Genomic DNA, 19641 nt, shown 5'->3' on the forward strand with positions numbered 1-19641 from the left:
GAAAGCAGCGGGCACAACACGGCCACGATTCGTCATCCTTCAAGCCATGAATAACAAAATCCCCAATCTTCTAAACCGGAAGATCATCTTCCTGTACTTCCCCTTCGCCACTTCTAGGAGAAAATTCATACGAGAGAGGGGAGGAAAATTCCATAAACCCTAGTAGCAATCAACAAAAACCGAAACAAGCTCAATCCCAATTCGGTCCAGCGAAATGGATCACTACAAGGTTCTCGGCTTGCACCGAACCGCGACCAAGGAGGAAATCAAAACCGCTTTCAAGAAACTAGCGTTTCAGTTCCACCCGGACAAGCATTCTCAATCGCCGAGGGCCATTAGGGAAAATGCCACAATTCGATTCAAGCAGGTATCGGAGGCCTACGAGGTCCTTATGGATGACCGAAAGCGAGCCGACTACAATTTCCGGCGGAGCTCGGGCAACCACGGCGGAAACAACCACTATTCTCATTACAGCTACGGATACAGTAGGAGCGGGAGCAGGTACGACTACAAACCTGGGTCTGGTGCTGGTGGTGGCTTAGCTTCCAATTTTGAAATGGCTCTTCGAATTTTGACGGGGCGGTCTTCACTTCTCTATCTTGGCTTCGCAGGGTAATTCACTTTCCTTTATCTCATGATTTTGGTTGTTAATTGCTGTTTGTTCGAGTTAAAATTTGATGCTAGGAAGATCTACAAGATACAAGAGATTGTGTTTGTTAATTGATTCAGAATTTAATTGTTAAATATATTACCGTAACTTCTTACATGAGTAGGTTTTATGTAATTTTTTGGGTTTATTTATATATAATAGTTATCGGCTGATTAAGATTAACAGGCATGCGTGTCCATGTAAAAGCTTTTACATTACATATATCAACAAATTCACGAGATATATATATATATATATATATATATATATATATATATATATATATATATAATGGTTGTTTCAAGTTTAGATATTTTCATGCTTTTTATCTTTATATAATATATCAAGGTACATCTTGAAAATAACTCAATCTACTCTCCCTAATTTTATTTTTTATATACTATGCTTATCTTCATTACTTTAATTTTTCTTGTCATATGTAGTGACCTATACCTGGACATTTGATATTTAAATTTGAGATACATGATGATAGAAGAGCTTAAAAACTAGTTGTGTCTGGGTTATGTACCCAAACACCTGAGCTAACTATTAAGGATGTATAACCAAACACTCAAATTACTCCACTGAGTATCACATACTACTCAATGTGGAAGTTAAACACTCCATAATACCCAATTTACAATCATAGCACAGTCCTAGGTGGATTTCTCTCTAAGACACTTCAACTTCCCATTGGTTAGAACCCTCCACCGTCAGAACCTTTGTTGGTAGCCCTTTCTGAGACATGGGCAACCAACCTTGCTACCAATTGATAAATACTCAAGCACATGGGGAACCTACCGACAGAAGCTAACTGTTGAGGAGGGATAATCAAGCACTTACGTACTCCACCAAGTCGATGTGGTACTTAGGTACCTCATAATACTCAAGTTCCTATTAGTCTGAACATAAATGAGCTGTATCTAGATATATGCATGGTTGAGGATAGATAATGCAAAAGGATAAGGGATGTTGCACAAGTTCTAAATCAAATTTTCTTCTATCTCTACATGCTATCATCCTCCTTGTTTTTTTTCATTTGTGGATAACTATCAAGTGTTAAGAGACATTTAATATAAAAATATTTTCAATAACTTAATGTTAGTTCTCGCCCAGGGCTATATTATGTGGGATAGTTGTCATTGATGCAAGCCGAGAATCCTTATGGAGAATGCAAAATTCTGGGGTAAGATTTTAATTTTCTTAGCCATCTAATTTTGCTATACAATATCACAACTTAATCGTAGCCGTTATTTCATTTTTCTATCTTGGTTCGTTATGTAAGTTCTTATATTGTAATACATAATTGATCCATAAGCATGAACTTTTTCTTCATATTCAGTTATGATTTCTATTTTCAATGTCAAAAAATGTTTATTCAAGTAATAAATCCTGCGTAAAAGATGTAACTGACTCAAAGATACAAATTTATTTCTGGCACAAATTGCTATTGACTCATATACCACATATTATGGAACATAACGACAATCAAATGATTCAAAACTATGAAATCAAGAGTCATGACAGTAGATTTCTGGTGGAATGTGATAGAACACTTGAGGATGGACTGATACAGCAAGAAAAAAGTAGTGGAGAAGACCGTGTTAGTGTAAGACCCAAAGTCTAGAAGGGGGGAAAGAGAAGGAAGTATGGAGAGTTTGTTATGGAATAGTGTAAGGAGAGCTATCTCTCTAGAGAAGTCATAGACTTTGGAAAAGATAATATACCGTGTTGAGCCTTTGCTTGCTCATTTCACATATATTCAATAATACAATTTTCCATATACTATCTGATTCTTTTCTGTTTTTGAGTGATTTTTCCCAAATGTTTGCTCATTTCTACAAACTAACAAGCGGGTTGCTGGAAATCTATATTGGGTTGACACGAAAAAAATGGTGCAAGAATTTGTTAAGAAATGTGATATATGTCAAAGGAAAAAGTACGCACTGACATCTTCAGCTGAGCTCTTACAACTATTACCCATCCCTGACCGCGTTTGGGAAGACATTTCCCTTGACTCTATAATGCGGTTGCCCAAATCAAAGGGATTTGAAGCTGTTTTTGTGGTAGTAGACCGGTTGTTAAAGCATGTACATGTTATACCTCTCAAGCATCCGTGTATACAAGTGGTGGAAATATTTGCTAAGGAAATTGTGAGGCTCCATGGGGTGCCTAAATCAATTGAGTTATGGAGACCCCTTGTTTATGAGCTTATTTTGGCAAGAATTGTTTCGTTTACAAGGCAATGTATTGAAGATGAGTTCATATTATCGTCTCGAGACAGACCGGCAAACAGAATTATGAATAGGTGTATGGAGACTTACTTGATGTGTTTTGTAATGGAGCAACCTAAACACTAGGTGGATTGGATACCATGGGTTGAACTATGGGACAAAACCACTTTTCGTGTGAATACTGGAAAAACACCATTTGAAGTGGTATATGGGAGAGCACCTTCTCCTTTGGTTCGTTTTACAGAAGGAGAAACGTATGTGGAAGCTGTGGCAGCAAAATTAGTAGATCGAGATGAAGCTCTACGACAATTAAAATATCATTTGCTGCGTGCTAAACAGCAGATGAAGAAATATGCAGATAGGAAACACAAGGTAGGAGAGTGGATATTTGTAAAATTGTGACCACATAGGCAGCAGATGATGACATGTCGCATTAATCCGAAATTGCACCTCGTTATTATGGACCATTCCTAGTGCTGGCCAAGCCAAGGCGGGAGCTGTTTCTTACAAGTTGAAGTTACTTGAGACAGTTATTGTGCACTCAATATATTATGTATCACAACCAGTGGTATCAATATTGGATAATGGAAAATTTTGGGAGACCCAAAAATCCTGTATAAAATTATAATGGAAACTATAACAGGTTATGACGGAAACAAGGCAATCAAAAGAAATATAATACCACCTCATATAATTTTAATGCAAAAAGTAATGATATTATGTCTAGAAATTGAAATAATAACATATCAAAACATCACAAATTTGAAGTTCAAAACATTGTCTTCAATATTATCATCCAGTGGAGAACAACCCTTCTCCTGTTCCCCTTTGGAGAAACTCTTGTCAATGTTAAGTAATCTTTCAAACTCAAATTAGAGCTATCATGCAATTCATTTTGAACCCCAATTTGAAGCTTCTCTTTACCTTTCGATGTTTAGTTGGAGTTGCACCTGGACCTTTCTTAGAAGCTTGAGAAGATCCAATAACATACCACCACTTGATGGTTGCTTTCTTTTATCGATTGCTTGTCTCCTTGTATAGACTACGGGTTATCTAATACCCGTAGCTTCATAAACAGTTGCCCAATTAAGAGTGGGATCATCATAAGAGACCAACTCATTTCCCCACTCTTCATTTTGAATTCTATTTTGGCATGTGAGAGCCCAAGAAATTGGATGAATTGCATCTTCTGTCAACCTTGGGCATAAGATTGATTTTAATGGGCGGGGTATTAGTGAGTAGAAAATAAAAGAGTAGGAATTAAAAGAACTCAACCCATGAAGTAATTGCTTACGTGTATGAAACAAGTAACAATTTATTCTTGTAAATTTTATGTCATTTTTTAAGCTTCCATGTTAACATTAAGTGCAGAGATACTGAATTGTTCCTTGGCACTAAATTTTGTACTCAGAAATCTTTTGAAGAAGCCATGAAGTCCATTGAGAAAGCCAAAGCGTATAGAGAAGATAACATGAAGGAACGTCCTTGATTGAATTTTTCTGTTTCTCATTTTGTTTGTCACCCGAAAGCTTCTTCGTTTGTTGCAAAAAGAGTATTGAGAAGTGGGATTGTTAATCTGTCTGTTCCATTTGTCCTTTAATTGCTCTGAAATTTACTATGTAATTACTTGTTTAGCCTATGACTGATACTTTTTAACTTACAAAATTCTTGTACATAGAGCATTACAGTAGTATATACATAGTGCTTGATACTTTAGCATGTTTATTTAGATGCCTCATTTATAATTTTATATTTTATTATTATCAATAAAAGTAAATGCTCATTTTATGACATTGTAACGGTTGGTTGGTTCTGGGTATGTTTACAAGATATTAGTAAAGGAGGACTGTGTAAAATAGACTAAAAGCCAGTTATTTAAAAATTTAAAATGGGATGGGACTGGGACATTTTTCATCTCACTGATGTAAAGTAAAAAAATGACAATTTCATTTCTGTCAATTCAATTATTGTTAGATCATTAAATTCTGAACCCTTCAATCACCAATTTGATTTTAAAGGCACTGCTAACAACTTGTGCTTACAATTTGTATGATTAAACCGAAATACTTTAGTTAAACTCTAAAAGTTCATAATAAAATGTGTATATTAGTTAAAAATACCAAGTTCAAGATAATGAAATTCGTACAGAACAACGTAACACATAATCAATGTCCCTAATAATAACTTAGACTCGGAACTATTTATGAAGCGGAAATATGTGTTTGTTCTCTGCACCCGTTCGACTACAAAAAGCTGCTTGAGCACCAGAATGGCACGGACAAACAATTTGGAAATCCGTATTCCAGGTTAGAGTCCAACCACAAACCTAACATATATATCTCGAAACAGAAATATTTTTTTTTTTTAGTAAGTTTCTCTTTGCTATTTTCTCGAGTTGTTTCATGAAAATGGCTGCAGGGCTAGGATAGGAATTGTATGCGTTGCTATTTTGCGGGGCTAGGATAGGCTATTAATGTTTTATGTACATATTTAGCCTTCTTGCAAGTGTAGTGAAATTAGGAGGTTAAACCTGATTTAAACAAGTTAAAAGGGTAAATGAAGTTAGTATGTTTCTTTATAGAGTACTTTAGAAAATATGATCTAAATGTGAAAGTGAGGTGATCCAGTTTGATTTTATGCAGAAATTGTGTATTCTTTTATTATATTCAAATTGTTTAAATCTTGAGATGAATGTTTTGCTAATATGGTCGTTCAATATGTAAATTGATTAAATGTTTCTTGATGACAATATCATGAGTTAGGTATGATATGCTTGAGATATTAAAGAGTTGAAAGTGTTTTAGATAAAATTTATATAGTTATAATAAATAAATTTTAAATGGGTTATGTTATATATTTTAGTACCAAAAAGTTAGAATATTTTGTTTTAGTCAAATTGATAAGTTTAGTAATATTAATTTGATCGTGTTAACGATAAAGTTATCAAATTTGATATCATTTTCGGAAAATATGATTAAAATTTTTTTATTTTGGTTCTTGTTTCATTTTTGTTTATTACTAACATTTTCTTTTTCCATATTTCTTTTAACATTTATTTATTTTATTTAGTTATTTTAATTTGGTATTTTTTTTATCATAATTTTTGTGAAACTAGTTAGAAAACACTTTGTAAAAAAAAGATAAAATACTTAAGTTATCCAATTAAGATGTAACTCTTTTTCTTATAAGTCTATTCAATAACCTTTGAACTTATTTCTTTTCATAACATCTTTTTTAACATTACAAAATAATTTTTCATATGCAAATAGTCAACAATGTAATTTCCGAACGAATTATAATTATTATTCCAAGGAGCCAAATCAATCATATTTTCAACAACATGTACTACCACTACAACTTGCAGCAACCAATAGACCATCCTATAGAGCAGTTGCTATAGATGAAAGGTTAAAAGTTGATCAACGATGCAAAAATATTGAGCAATGGTATGAAAATAAAAGAGAAAAAATGGTAGACAAGAATGAAATAGCATAAAGGGTAAATAAAAGAGAAAAAATAGAAAGATATATTGAGCGTGTAGAGTTAAATCCGAAAAAAAGTCTTGTATGCAAAAACACAGTGGGTTGTGAACTTAGTCATTTAAAATCCTTCACATCGTGAATTATACCATGTGAGTGTAATTGTAATATCTTATTGTGAGAGTGTTTTCTCATTATTCTGTTTAGAGTTCTTGATACTTAGGGGGATTAAGAGAGTTATAACTAGAAATGTTGATATTCGTTATCCGGAGAGATTATATACTCACATGGAAAGATTGATAATTGTGACACCTAGAGAGAGGTTGATACTCATAACCTAAAGTTGTGTATGTATTCATTAAATCCAATTAGTTTATTTGATTAGTGGAACTTCTTAAGCTTGATGCTTAAGAAACTAGACATAATCCTTGTGTTTGGTGTGAATCCATATGAATTCAATGTGATATCTATCCTTTATACTCTTTTTAATGGTTCTATATATGTGCAAAAATGTATAAATTGTCTACAGGTTCTATTCAACACCCACTTTCTTTCGAGGACCATCTTACACCAACAGAGGAAACTATACATCATATATTACAATTAATTCCTTTTTTTAGAGTTGGAATGAATTCATTGGTGAGACTTATTAGATTGGTCTTTTCTACATACTCTTTAAGATTTCGGAAGATAAGAAATCATTCCAGATTTAAGTAATTTATTACCATTCACATGACTATACATCAAATTAAGGGATGTTAGATTAACATGTAATGTTTCTAATAAGTTTATTCATAATCATGTCTAACTTTTCTGTTTTGATATCTTTTGGAATCAAAACTACGTCTGTAAAATTTTCCAAACCTATTCAAGTGTTTTGTGACTTTCCTCAAGTGGATTGGATCAAATTCTCAATACTCATGATGCTGCTAGATGAAGTCCAAGGATTTCTACTTGTGTTGGGATCTTTAGTGGGAGCAAAGGAGAGTACATTGGGAGCTTTTCTTCTATTTAGGCATCCAAAATGCTTTGTATGTTGAAATTATGGGTGTCATACTTGCAATTGTTGGTTCTTTAATATCTTAGAGGAAGATGGAAAAAGTGTTCAAAGATATGTTTTGATATGGAGTTTGAGTTTTCACACGGGAAAGAGAATCACTCTACTAATAAATTGGCCAACATTGAGGATTGAAAATAAGTTAGAATATAAATGGTTTTTTTTCGTTCCTAATAGTATTAGTTTGGATTTTTATTTTTTTTATAGGTATTTTTTTTTTTTGTGTAGAAGGGACTATTTCTTTTTTTATGTAGGTTTGGTGTATTGCCTCCATGTGTTTTTAAAATGTGTTTGCATCTTCTATTTTCTTTTTTTATGATATGTTTCATGTGAGGAAAAAATATTTGCAAATTTTAGAGTGTCAACCTATCTATGATATCAAATTTCACAGTAATGTATAATATGAGTTTCTAAAAAAAAACTAAAAAGAGGAACAAGTAATTTATTTAAATCTAATCCCAAATTATTATTGCAGCAAATCCTATCATTTGGAATTAACTTTTCTTCTTTTTTTGTTTAAACTGACACCTTTAATCCAGTTATTAGTTTTATCCGACCATATACGTACGTAACACCAAAGAGGGTTGGAGACAAAACTAGCATGAGAGGATCAAAATTCGTTTTATATTTCAATTATTATATTTCTACTCTTATTTTTTTTACTCTAAGATTTAAAATTTGGAACTAAATATTATACTTTAAATCTATCCAGAAATAATATTTTAAAGAGTAATTCTAGAAAACAGAATGATACACCTTAAATAAACACTTTCTTAATAATGTAAAAAGGGTAAAAGCTAACTATTAAACAACTCAGTCTTACACGCAAATTTGGGACCAAGTTTGACAAAAACGACCAAAAAGAGATCATTTCAAAGGCAGAATAGTGAGTACAACAAGCTATGATAACTAGATTTCTTTTTCGATATCCATTTACATATATGAACTTGGGAGATGTGTTAATATGGCCAAATGCAAGAGGTTTATGTTGAAATCATGACCACTATCCAGTGGACAAATATGCCTCGCAATGTGTTCGTGCTACTTACCGAGCTGTACTTTGAAACTATCAGTGATTCAAAAGCCCTATAGAAATCCCTAGGTTACAAGCAACCTATACAATATAACGGTTTCTATTTTGTCTCATCCTTGTATTCATTGGAATTTTCCAAACTGTCTTGAACTTGTTCCTCTTTTTTTGGTGCTCTTTCTTCTGGAATGAGGAGGCCAACCTTTGGATACTTTTCTATGAATTTAAATTCCCAGTCCTCTAATATTGTAAACTCTGACTCACCTAAACCTTCGAGGTCCCCATTAATTTCTTCAGGTTTGAAAGACAGAAGTGCAAGGGCTCTACTACACTCCTTTCCTGCAAACATTGCATAAGGTCCTCCGGGACCATAAAAATTCCTGCTTGTTCATAATCAAGTAGAGTTTGTCAGTGTTATCACTCATACCAAGTAAGCACACACAAAATGTGTTAAGAGGTGAATGAAATGTATCACAAGATGACATATGACAAGTAACAAATCATCTTTTCAGTTATTACTAAAAACTCAAGAGTTTAACTCATATACCGTCCCTGTAAGATAGACATTCAATCATATTTGACCACTTTATCGCATCATTCTATTCACAAATATGATACGATGTTTGTGTAAAAATAATAAGTATATGATCAATTTGATGAAAATGCAAGTTGTAGTTATTAGCTTTTTAAAAAATGAAAAATAATAATCATAGTCTCGGAATGTGCCAAAGTTTCAAACTGATCCCTAATATTGTAGCATAATGACAAAAGACTTTCTGCTCTACTAACAATAGATCCTTAACAGTATATTTTAAAAACAAAATAATCTCAAAATTTCACAAAAATATTTCATTCTCTAAGAAATAAACTGAAAATTAGTCACTTTTAAAGATCAAATCGATCATTTATTTAAAAGTATTCTACAGCAGTAGTGTATGTAATTGTTTTAGCCAAGGATTTGCGAGATCTCTTCAACTAGATCATTCAATATTTTGTCTACTTTCCAAGGTTTGATTTTCTTTATTTATTGTGAGACTTTCCTTTCTACAATTGCAATTGGTTCTCCAAAATCATGGTCTGTCACTCCTCAGAGTATATCGTATAAAACCTCTCATACTCATCGATACACAACCCGTTACGCTCGAACACAAGCGTAGGGTCCATCAAGCCGATTATAACATTCGTATAATGGCCTATTGGTATATGATCCTTCAGGCCCGAGTGCAAGCTTAAAGTCTATCAAGCCATTATAACACTTAGATCATATGACCCATCAATACACAATATTCAAGCATGAGCGTAGAGTCTATTTAATAGTGGACCTCACTATACGAGATCCACTAGAAAGATCATTAAACCTATGAAGTTCATGAACTATATTTAACCAAAATTATGAACGTTATAATCGGAATCTTTATGTTGGCATAAGAGACAAGTGTCACCCTAAGGTGGACTACAGATTGTAAACATGGTCTCCATACTGTCATTCGGAATAAAATTGCAAAAAAGAAAGTTATTATTTGGTATATGGATCTATCAAAATTACCAACTTGTAGATAGGGGTTCTTTCACTCATGCCTTAGAGCTTCACTTTGGCCCTTCCACGTATGTCAATCATCAAGAAAAACTCTAAACTCAGCCAACATAGTAACAGAATACCAACCAGCTTTTGAAAAACTTTGCAATAGTTATTGGGCTAACCCCTGACATGATTTTGAATTTTTTTATTTCTAGACTCATTCCAAAAATATGTTGTGTGCTTGTTGTCCTCCAACCCATTTCCATTGCCCAAGCCTTAGGTTTGACTAAGTTACTTGAATCCAAGTTCCATGACTCCAAACAAAATACACTAGGCGCCAAACTATCCTCCCTCTACCATCTTCTAACCTTTTACCGAACCCTAAACTTGTCAATCCCCCTACAAAATGTTTGACTTCAACCTAACTTCAAGAGAGACGATGTGTAGGTTTGTGTTATAACTGTGATAACAAGTTTTACCCCGGTCATAAGTGCACTACCAAGCGTTTCCTACTTTTATAAGGAGATTATGATCCCCTTAATCCTTACCACACATGTATGGAAACTCCATTAGTACTGATTTAGATGGATCTATCCATTTTCATTTTTCTTTTCAAGCTTTCTCAAGCACCTATTGGCCACATGCATTCAAGTTTCATGGCCACATTGAATACCTCCTTGTCACTATTTTACCACAATATTTTACGAACTCGTTTAGCTTCCCACCTTCAATTATGCACTGTCCCCACCACACCATTGTCTGTTATGATAAGCAATGGTGACCGTATACATTGCTCATTCTAATTTTCCTTAAGTCCTTGTATCCATTCAATCTCAACTTTCATTATTCTTTTTTACCTACTATCGATTGACGGAGTTGATGTAGCTTTGGGAATGGATTGGTTAGCTATTTGGGACCCCCCCTCCCCACCCCCAAGCATATTTCTCCACCCCTCATGGCGGCTAACACATCACCCTTATTGGTAACACCAACACTACCCTTCGTCCAACCTCTTTTCACCACTTTTGCCACACCTTACACATACAAATGTCATTGCATACCTCCACTTACTCACTTTTCAACAAATATCTTTCAATTCCACATCCCCCGCCATACAACCCATTCCTCTAGAAATTCAGCCTATTCTCAACTTTCTACACTATTTTTTGGTCCCTCACGAATTACCCCCAACCGCCCCCACTATCCTAGAACATCAAATTGTATTGTTATCCTCATGCTCATAAACAAACAATGACCTCCCTCATCAACATTATGTTGATAAAGGAATTATTCGATCCAACACAGGCCTTTTTTCTTCACCAATTATTTTTATAAAAGAAGGACAGTACATTTGAGATTTTGTGTGAATTACAGAGCACTAAACGCAATCACCATTAAGAATCATTTTCCAATCCCTACTATTCAGGAGTTATTGGATGAACTCACTACAGCTTGTGTTTTCACTAAGTTAGACCAACGCTCAGGGTATCACCAAAATCATGTTGACCCTAAAGATTGTCATAAAATCACTTTTCACACTTTTGACAGTCAATATAACTTTTAGTGATGCCTTTCGATTTATCTAAAGCTCCCTCTAACTTCCATGCAACCATGAATGACCTAATCAGACCTCACCTCCAACAGACTGTGCACGATTTTTTAATGACATCCTTATCTACAGTGTATCTGTGATAGAACACTTACATCATCTACTGGTTATTCTTTATTTGCTCAAGGATAATCGATTTTTTGTTAAGTGTTCAATTGGACAATCATCAATTTCCTACTTGGGCCATATTATTCATTAAGGCAAAATGGCCTTATATACAGATAAATTTCAGGCTATTCAGGATTGGTCAACACCTAATTTAATTACCAGATTTTACCCCATATTTATTTGAGGTTATGTCACTCCTGCCTCTTCATTTACAAATATCCCTAAATTGTCAGCTTTTACATGGTCTACACAGGTAGGAATAGCTTTACAAATTTAAAGGCTACTCTAATCCAAGCACCTGTTATTCAACTTTGGAGAAAGGTGGCGCGTGGCGACTGGAGGTTTGCCCTGATTCCGGCGGATATGGTCGTCGCTCAAGGAGGATTCAGATCCGCTACTAAACTGTGGCGGTGGACAGCAGTGAACAACTAAAAATAGTTGTTGACAATGTGACAATTTTAAAAGACAGTGGATGGCTGCAGATTATAGGTGGACAGCAACAAAAATTGCTCCAGGCAACGGCAAACAGTGCCTGATAATGGTGGACAGCAATGGCCATGTCCGACAGATAAATCAAGAAAAAAAAAACCAGAGCGGCCGGCTCTGATACCAACTAAGGTTAATACAAAAACATATATTTCTAGAGGACTTACTACACATCTAATCTTAATGTTACATTTAAGTAGAAAGCAACCAGTAACACCTAGACAATTCAATCTGGTTGGAAACACTCACACTCACATCTAACTAATACACAGCTCACACACAACTAATTATTCTAACAGATATCAAGATGTTTTAATTCGAGACTTATTTCAGCATATGCTCCCCGTATATACCTGAACTCTAAGTAACTCTTAGTTTTATCTAAGATTAACCATCACTCGTCCACGTCAAGATTAGAAGTAACTTAAAGCAACAGTGTCAGTGTTATTGAAATTTAGGTCTCACTAATAGTATTCTTTCTCGTGAAAATTAATTAATAAAAGGTATTTCATATAATTTTTTATAAAAAGAATTCTGTTTGAGGCTAATTACTTTTATCTAAAATTTAAAAAAAAAATCCTTTATATATTTTTAAGAATGATTATGGAAAAGTTAGTTAAAAAACATTCATAAAAAATTTACATAATTAAAAAACAAGTGACTTTCTCATAGGCAACACCAGCACACAAAAACGAAAGCTGTACCTGCCAGTGGACACGTCAAAGATCTGACCCCTGATTGCCATCAAAAGCGGTTTATTGGGGTCGGAACCATCGTAGGCTCGCAATTCCCGGTCCGTTACTTGACCCAACTGGACCGGTTGGCGAGGCGGTTCGGGGTCTTCGAACTGGGGGTGAGTTCGGGCCGAAACAACGGGCGGTTTGTTGTAGTCTTCGGGGGACACAAACATGGCGCTCACGGTTCTGTAAACGACGACCATCATAGCCAAAACGGTGAAAAACGCGGCGGGAGACAGCCCCGTGTAAAACGCTATCTCTTCCATCACGCTCGTGTACAGACCCATTTCTGAACACTTCTCTCAAAATGGCTTCTGAAAAGGAAGAGTAGTAAGCGTTGGTAGGTGAGAATGGAAATGAAGCCACCTAACTGGATTTGGTTGTTTGGGTTTTATGTTCTTTTGTTTTTGGATTTTGGAAGCGTATTAGTGCACATCTTATGTGGGAATAAATAGACGTGTTGATTTTCCACCATATATACTTTTGTATCAAACCTACCAATATTTAAACCTTAACTTCGATAATTTAAAAGTTATTAATTTGATTTTAATTTTATTTAAAATAAGTTAATACGAGGATGCAAGTAATCAAGTCCTCAGGGGTCTTTTTTAGATGTAACTTTAGGTACATTTTCACACCTAAAGTCTAAGATCACCAACTTTTAGTATGGTTCCTTTACAATTAGTTGAATGGATATCTTGCATTAAGATCGAGATTCCATAGCTAACTACTACCTTAGATCTATTTTTAGCATATAAAAGCATATAGGAGAATTGATTGGACCACAACTTGAAATTAGTTTCCTCTCAGTTTTAAGCTAGTGAAACAAAATGAGTGATCGATTCATCCAATAACAAGTATAAACCAATTCACAAACTTGTATTTAAAAGCAAGCATTCATAAATAAAATAGTATTGAATACAAGAGAGTTTTAAAGTGGTTTACATTTCACTCCAACACTTAGGAGATTTATTTTCTCATAATGGATGGGAAGAAGTTAATACAAGGAAGGAACTTTGTCTCCTAATCCTTTAATGATGTTCTTTATAGTATAGATGAAATATATGAGAAGACTTTTTAAAGTCTCTCTAAACCTGTCTAGAAAGTCTAGTGAAAAGTATCCAAAAAGGTTCTCTGAAATAGAGAGGAAATTTTGTTTTTATAGACAATGATAGTGTGGCTTTAGCGGTGCCATTCATGGCTTCAATTGTGAGATTTCCTCCCAAGGTGGATTTCCTCTATAGCTTAGCCTTTGTGTTTTTGTGTTGAAGCCTCTTAAGATTACTTCTAGGTGAATGATTCTTCATGGCCTTAACCTTAGGTAAAGGTTTGAGGTTTTCTTTTAAGGTGAGTTTTCTTCATGTGACTCAAGCCTCAAATTCCACGTTGCAACCACGCTTAAGTCAGTTTGTTGTGTTTTGGTCATAATTCCTTTGTTTTCTTCTTATTACATCTTTGACTCTCAAAGTTTATCAAAACCTGCAAAACAAGTAAATTTGAAGTGATTAACATTGATTTTTAACATAATCAAAACAAGACAAGTGCCAAATTATAATCAAAGCTAACTCATATTAGGCACTTATCAATAAGTCTACAATAGAACATAAAGCTAAGATACTTCACACACAAATCTAATCATGTAATTAACTAAACCAATAATATCACAACAATAACACGATATAAATGAACCAAAAAACACGAACAATGGAGAAATTAAATTATTTACGCAATTAAACTCAATGATTTCCCAAAACTTTCAACCACAAACGCCCTCTCTCCCATTAAAACTAGGTTTCATCTCTAACATTCAACATTGGCTCCATTTGGTTTCAAACAAAACACTTAATCAAAACATAAAAATTAAATTCAATTAAAATTACATCAACAAAATTAGAAAATTCCAAATCCCATAACCCTTCAAATTCAATTCACCATCATTCTCTCTTGAAACAACAAACATTAGAACCCAAAACCATAAAGATAGGAAAAATTGAAACAAAAAGGAAAATGGAGTAGACAAACCTCGTCGGTGTTGCCAATATTGTGAGTTCCATGACGATCGTGAACCTAAGCAGGGAAGGGTCGCCAGGGAGGAGTGGCCAATGTAATAACGAACACGTATAAAAAAAGTATCGGCAATGGCAGTGACGAGGTCACCAAATAGTAGAACGGCTCAAACTTGTAGGAGCTACTCGCGGTGTTCAGGTAGATGAGTAGTGAGCAAAGTGAAGATGACCTAGTAAGATCCTCAGTTGTGAAGATGACAACAATGAAAACTGCGACAATTACAACAAAGTGGAACTTACCCCACACTGTTGTCGTTTCACTAGAGACACGACCTAGAGACACCTAAATCCTTAGCGACTTTCAAGTCAGTGAGCTTTTTGACTTTGATCTACCCTAATGAGTATTGTCTTGCCCAAATCAAGTTAGTAACTCTCTGACTTTGACTTTGTCCAACAAGTATATTATCACCTATCGAGTCTACATAATTATGCAAAACATAATTTTGTAAATTTATGTCATTTCAACCCTACAAATCGGTCCAACAACAACTTATGGTAAAAACATACCAACTATCAAATTGTACATTACTCAATGACTCAATTAATCTCAATCACAATATTTAACCAAACAACATACCAAATTTCAAAATACAATTCAAGTAAACCAAATTAAATTTTAACTCAACTCCACATCTCATATTTCTTTAGACAACTAAATTACACAAACCAAATATCATACAAATATAATTAGCAATTGCAAAGTATAAATCAGTTAAAAATAATGAAATTAACTTTCCTATGTAGACATACAAAAAGCTTTACATATTCCTTTGAATAACACAAACATGATCATAACTCACCATTAGTATCGCTGATCAACATAATCTCTTATAAAAGACTCAAACACTACATGTAACATCCCAAAATACAGTAATAACCATAATCAGAATTAATTACATTTAACAGTAAAACAGTGCAGTCTTTACATTACTAAACGGGGTTCAAAAAGCCGAACGACTTAAAGTACAGCATTAGATACAATACAGCAGTAACAGAAGTTCAGAGACGAACGGTTTTACAAAACTTAACCGAATATTCAAAATAAAACTGAAAGACTAATAGATAAGAACCTAGCGAGCGCTCTAAGGCTCGGCTTTAACTTTTACTTCAACCAGATTAGCGTCTTCCAAATTTTCTTCTTCTAGCATTTCTTCAAGAGACGCACCTCCATCTGCTCACACCCACACGGATGATCATTGCAATGACAGGACGAACGTACATAGACAACAGACAAAACAAGGAAAACGAAAGGGTAAGCTTATGTAATTTAATTTATACATCAACATATACCATAAACATTTCAATCCACACAAGTACATAATTCAATCATATAACAACATCCGAAATATATATATAAATATATACTAGACCGACCGTCCGGACTGTATGAATCTGTGTAGTTACAAGCGTCCTTGCACCCGAGTGATGTAGTAACTGGGATACACCAAACAGCTGCCACTCGAGGTTAGTCCGTTCTTACGTCGCCCATGTTAACTTATGGACTAAGGACCTCTTGTCGTTCCCACACATGACATACTCCCTCTACATGAGGATGAGTACTCACGGAACATCAGGATGGACACCAAGTCTTAACTTATCCACAGTCATACTTTACCAAATTTAATACTCAATATATGTAAGAGTCGTTCCTCCCTGGAACACTCGTTCAAATTCCATAATCGTATAATCATTCAATATAGTGTTCACACTTCAACTACTTATAATTTATCATCATCTTTATCTTCAGTTTTAAAAGTATAAAATAACGAACGTTCATACTTCTGAAGAACGAAGACGAACGCTAAAGGCTAGATTTAGAAGGCTCGCTGTCAAACAGAATAAGTCCACACATAATTATATGAAGAACGTGACTGCTACTCGAATCAGTTGAATGAACCGACTCTTAGAGATATAAAATCAATGTTCAGAATAATTTAGGTACAAAGACTCTAGGCCTAATCCAAATGGATAAAGATACGACAAGACAATTATTTAATTATACTGAGAACAATTTGTTTAAAAGGATCGACTGCCAGTCAATGACCGAACGCGATAATATACATTTACTAATAATTTGGACGGACGCTATTTACGCCCATTCAGAAATCAAAGGTAAGGACGAGCGTTCGGTATAAGACCGAACACTTCTTAGGACGAACGCTAGATATAAGACCGATAATTAATTAGGACGAACGCTTGGTATAAGACCAAGTACTAAAGAGGACGAACGCTCAGTGTAAGACCGAGCGCTACAAATTTGTAAGTATAAGGGGTAATACATTATAACTTAATTTAAATTATAAGGTTACCACTAGGCTAAGTCGAACGCTCAACATAGTATTTCACGGGACGCTCGTTCTCGATCAGAACTCTTTCCAAATGAAAGGATTCCTTTTTAAGCAATTGATTAGAAACCGAACGGTATAAGACCGTACGATGACGAACGTATTTTATCATAGTAAGGATTCCATATTTACGATTTCCTTCTAGTTCAATTATCAATTTTCAACGTATCAGTTCATACTTTATACTTCATATCAATATCAATTTCCAAACTTTATATGATTCACATTAATCATTCATACTTCAAAGGGATAAATCATCTCATATTCATACGTATCAACCATAAACATGCATTTCAACCAACATATATTATATTCATTCAGTACAACAACGTTCGTTCATGCATACTCAACCAACATACATCTCATACATTCAGTTCATATCATGCTTGCATACAACATACAAGTATCAATTAAATTACTAAGCTTCCCTTACCTGGATAGCAGTGTACGTCCTAAGAGTATGACTTTGACTTTGCCCAACTATGGCTTTCTACCTCCACGATCTTTCTTACGCTCTTCAACTAAGTCTAACCAAAGAAAACTCAGAAAACTCAGTTTATACCCTTGCATGCAACTGAATCTTAGTTTGCATGTAACCCAGAAATTAGCGTCCAGAGTCGAGCGACTTACCGGTTACAGAACTTGGATCTGTTCGGTTCAGTTTGAAGCTCACGGTGCAGGGAACGTTCCTACGGTTTGAATGTTGAACGGAGAAGAAATGAGTGAGTAACAGTAGAGAGAAGTTGAAGGATTTCTAGAGAGAAGTTGGAGAATATGAAAAGTTGAGTTCTGAGGAAGAAGACGACTGCATGCAGAGAGTGGAAAGAAGGTTTTTCAGAAAATTGGCTTTCTTCCCAAGTCAAACGGACGTTCTTTCACACACGGACACCTGTCTTCCACTACAAATTCAGAAGATTCTAAACTGACACTTGGCAGGCGTGCGTCAGAGTGTGTGAGTGCGTTTTTAATGAGACTGAATGTGTGTCGCGGTGCATTAATGAGAGCTGACAGGTGACTCAGCAGTGCATTAATTTGATTAGACAGAAGGCTTACGGTTTAATTTTCCAAGGCCTCACACTACACGGGAACCAAGATGATCCACATGTACAAAAAAAAAACATACAAACTGAAAATGACATAAAACTAACTTACTCTGTTGGAGAAACTAATTGGACAAAAATGGAAAGCTCATCTCAAGAATCACCCGTTTTTTTATCTTCAAACACATGAATGTACGATATAAAAACCTAGAACTTTAAAGAAAAAGTTACTCAACCAAACCCGAACCTTACTCCTACTTACTTCCCGCTACTCAATTTCACTATTTCTCAACCGGACTCGAAGGCCATGGTCTAACTATTTCAATGTGTGCTAATACTCGAGGAATGCAAAAGATTACAAAGACTCGAAAATAGAAAGCGTATTGACATTGGTTGCATGTTTTTAAATAATAAAACTTATTTATAAAAATTTTATTTATTTAAACTTTAAATATTAAAATAATCAAATCTCATATTTTAAATATATTATTAATTTTAAAACACAATTTTCTAAATTTTTATAATATTTAACAACTAAATAATAGTTTATAAAATATTATATGATAAAGCTGAAATATATTTATGTTTGCGGGATACATCCGTTTAAAAGCAAATCAAAATAGATAAAAGAGTAAACAACTCAGAGATAATTTTTTTATGAGTGTAAATAATCTGTATAGTTAAAAAATATATTATCTTTTTAAATAATATTATTATAAGATATAAAAATGAAATATATTTTTTAAATTTAATTTTATTAATACTTTAAATATAACTTATTTTTAGTTATTTATTAAAGTATTTAATAAATAAAAGATATAAAAGAATAAAATTAAGAATAAAACAAAACAGTATGAAATATATTTTCATTTTATAATTAATTAATTTTAAAAATAAAATAAATAAAAAAATTAAAATAACTTTTATATACATATAATAAAAGAAATAAATAAAAAATAAATTAACAATCTCAAGTGATTAAAAAAATAAGTTTTGAAACACTTGTTGCACAATAAATATAAATAATAAAATAAATGGTTACATATTTTTTCATAATAATAGAAGTGGGTAAGAAGAGTGTATGTTAATTATCATATCAATATAATAATAGTTTTAAAGTTAAAAGTATTAAAATTTATAATATAAATTACGAACAAAATAATAGCAGGAAAAATATTACAGAGTTATTCTTTTATCCCTAAGTTTTATGTAACTTCTTAAATTAATTAGATTCTCTGAGTAACCTAGCTGTTAATTAAACCTCACAAAACAAAAACGGCAA

At 33.8% G+C, this 19641-nt stretch overlaps 2 protein-coding genes across 2 annotated transcripts; one reads left to right on the plus strand and one right to left on the minus strand.

Moving 5' to 3' along the window:
• Window positions 1-4608, plus strand: LOC148200202 (chaperone protein dnaJ 72-like). Its single transcript, XM_088111231.1, has 3 exons — window positions 1-612; window positions 1766-1835; window positions 4295-4608. The coding sequence occupies exons 1-3, from the start codon at window positions 215-217 to the stop codon at window positions 4370-4372; spliced, it is 546 nt and encodes a 181-aa protein (XP_087967357.1). The 5' UTR covers window positions 1-214; the 3' UTR covers window positions 4373-4608.
• A 3562-nt stretch (window positions 4609-8170) lies between these two features.
• Window positions 8171-13311, minus strand: LOC148200203 (membrane steroid-binding protein 2-like). Its single transcript, XM_088114556.1, has 2 exons — window positions 12876-13311; window positions 8171-8829 (listed from the first exon to the last, which is right to left on the minus strand). Exons 1-2 carry the CDS (start codon window positions 13193-13195, stop codon window positions 8553-8555), a joined length of 597 nt encoding a protein of 198 aa, XP_087970682.1. The 5' UTR covers window positions 13196-13311; the 3' UTR covers window positions 8171-8552.
• Between the last annotated feature and the right edge of the window lie 6330 nt (window positions 13312-19641).

This window comes from Vigna umbellata, chromosome 4 (assembly GCF_029865625.1).
Source record: "Vigna umbellata cultivar VRB3 chromosome 4, Vumbellata_1.0, whole genome shotgun sequence".
NCBI classification, from domain to species: Eukaryota; Viridiplantae; Streptophyta; class Magnoliopsida; order Fabales; family Fabaceae; genus Vigna; species Vigna umbellata.

Bases quoted from the DNA above. Each gene is read 5' to 3' on its own strand.
- LOC148200203 (XM_088114556.1), bottom strand. From the start codon at position 13,195: ATGGGTCTGTACACGAGCGTGATGGAAGAGATAGCGTTTTACACGGGG. The intron at 8,830-12,875 runs GTACAGCTTTCG...ATGAACAAGCAG, and splicing joins TTTGACGTGTCCACTGGCAG to GAATTTTTATGGTCCCGGAG.
- LOC148200202 (XM_088111231.1), top strand. From the start codon at position 215: ATGGATCACTACAAGGTTCTCGGCTTGCACCGAACCGCGACCAAGGAG. The intron at 613-1,765 runs GTAATTCACTTT...GTTCTCGCCCAG, and splicing joins CTCTATCTTGGCTTCGCAGG to GGCTATATTATGTGGGATAG. The intron at 1,836-4,294 runs GTAAGATTTTAA...TTTTGTACTCAG, and splicing joins GGAGAATGCAAAATTCTGGG to AAATCTTTTGAAGAAGCCAT.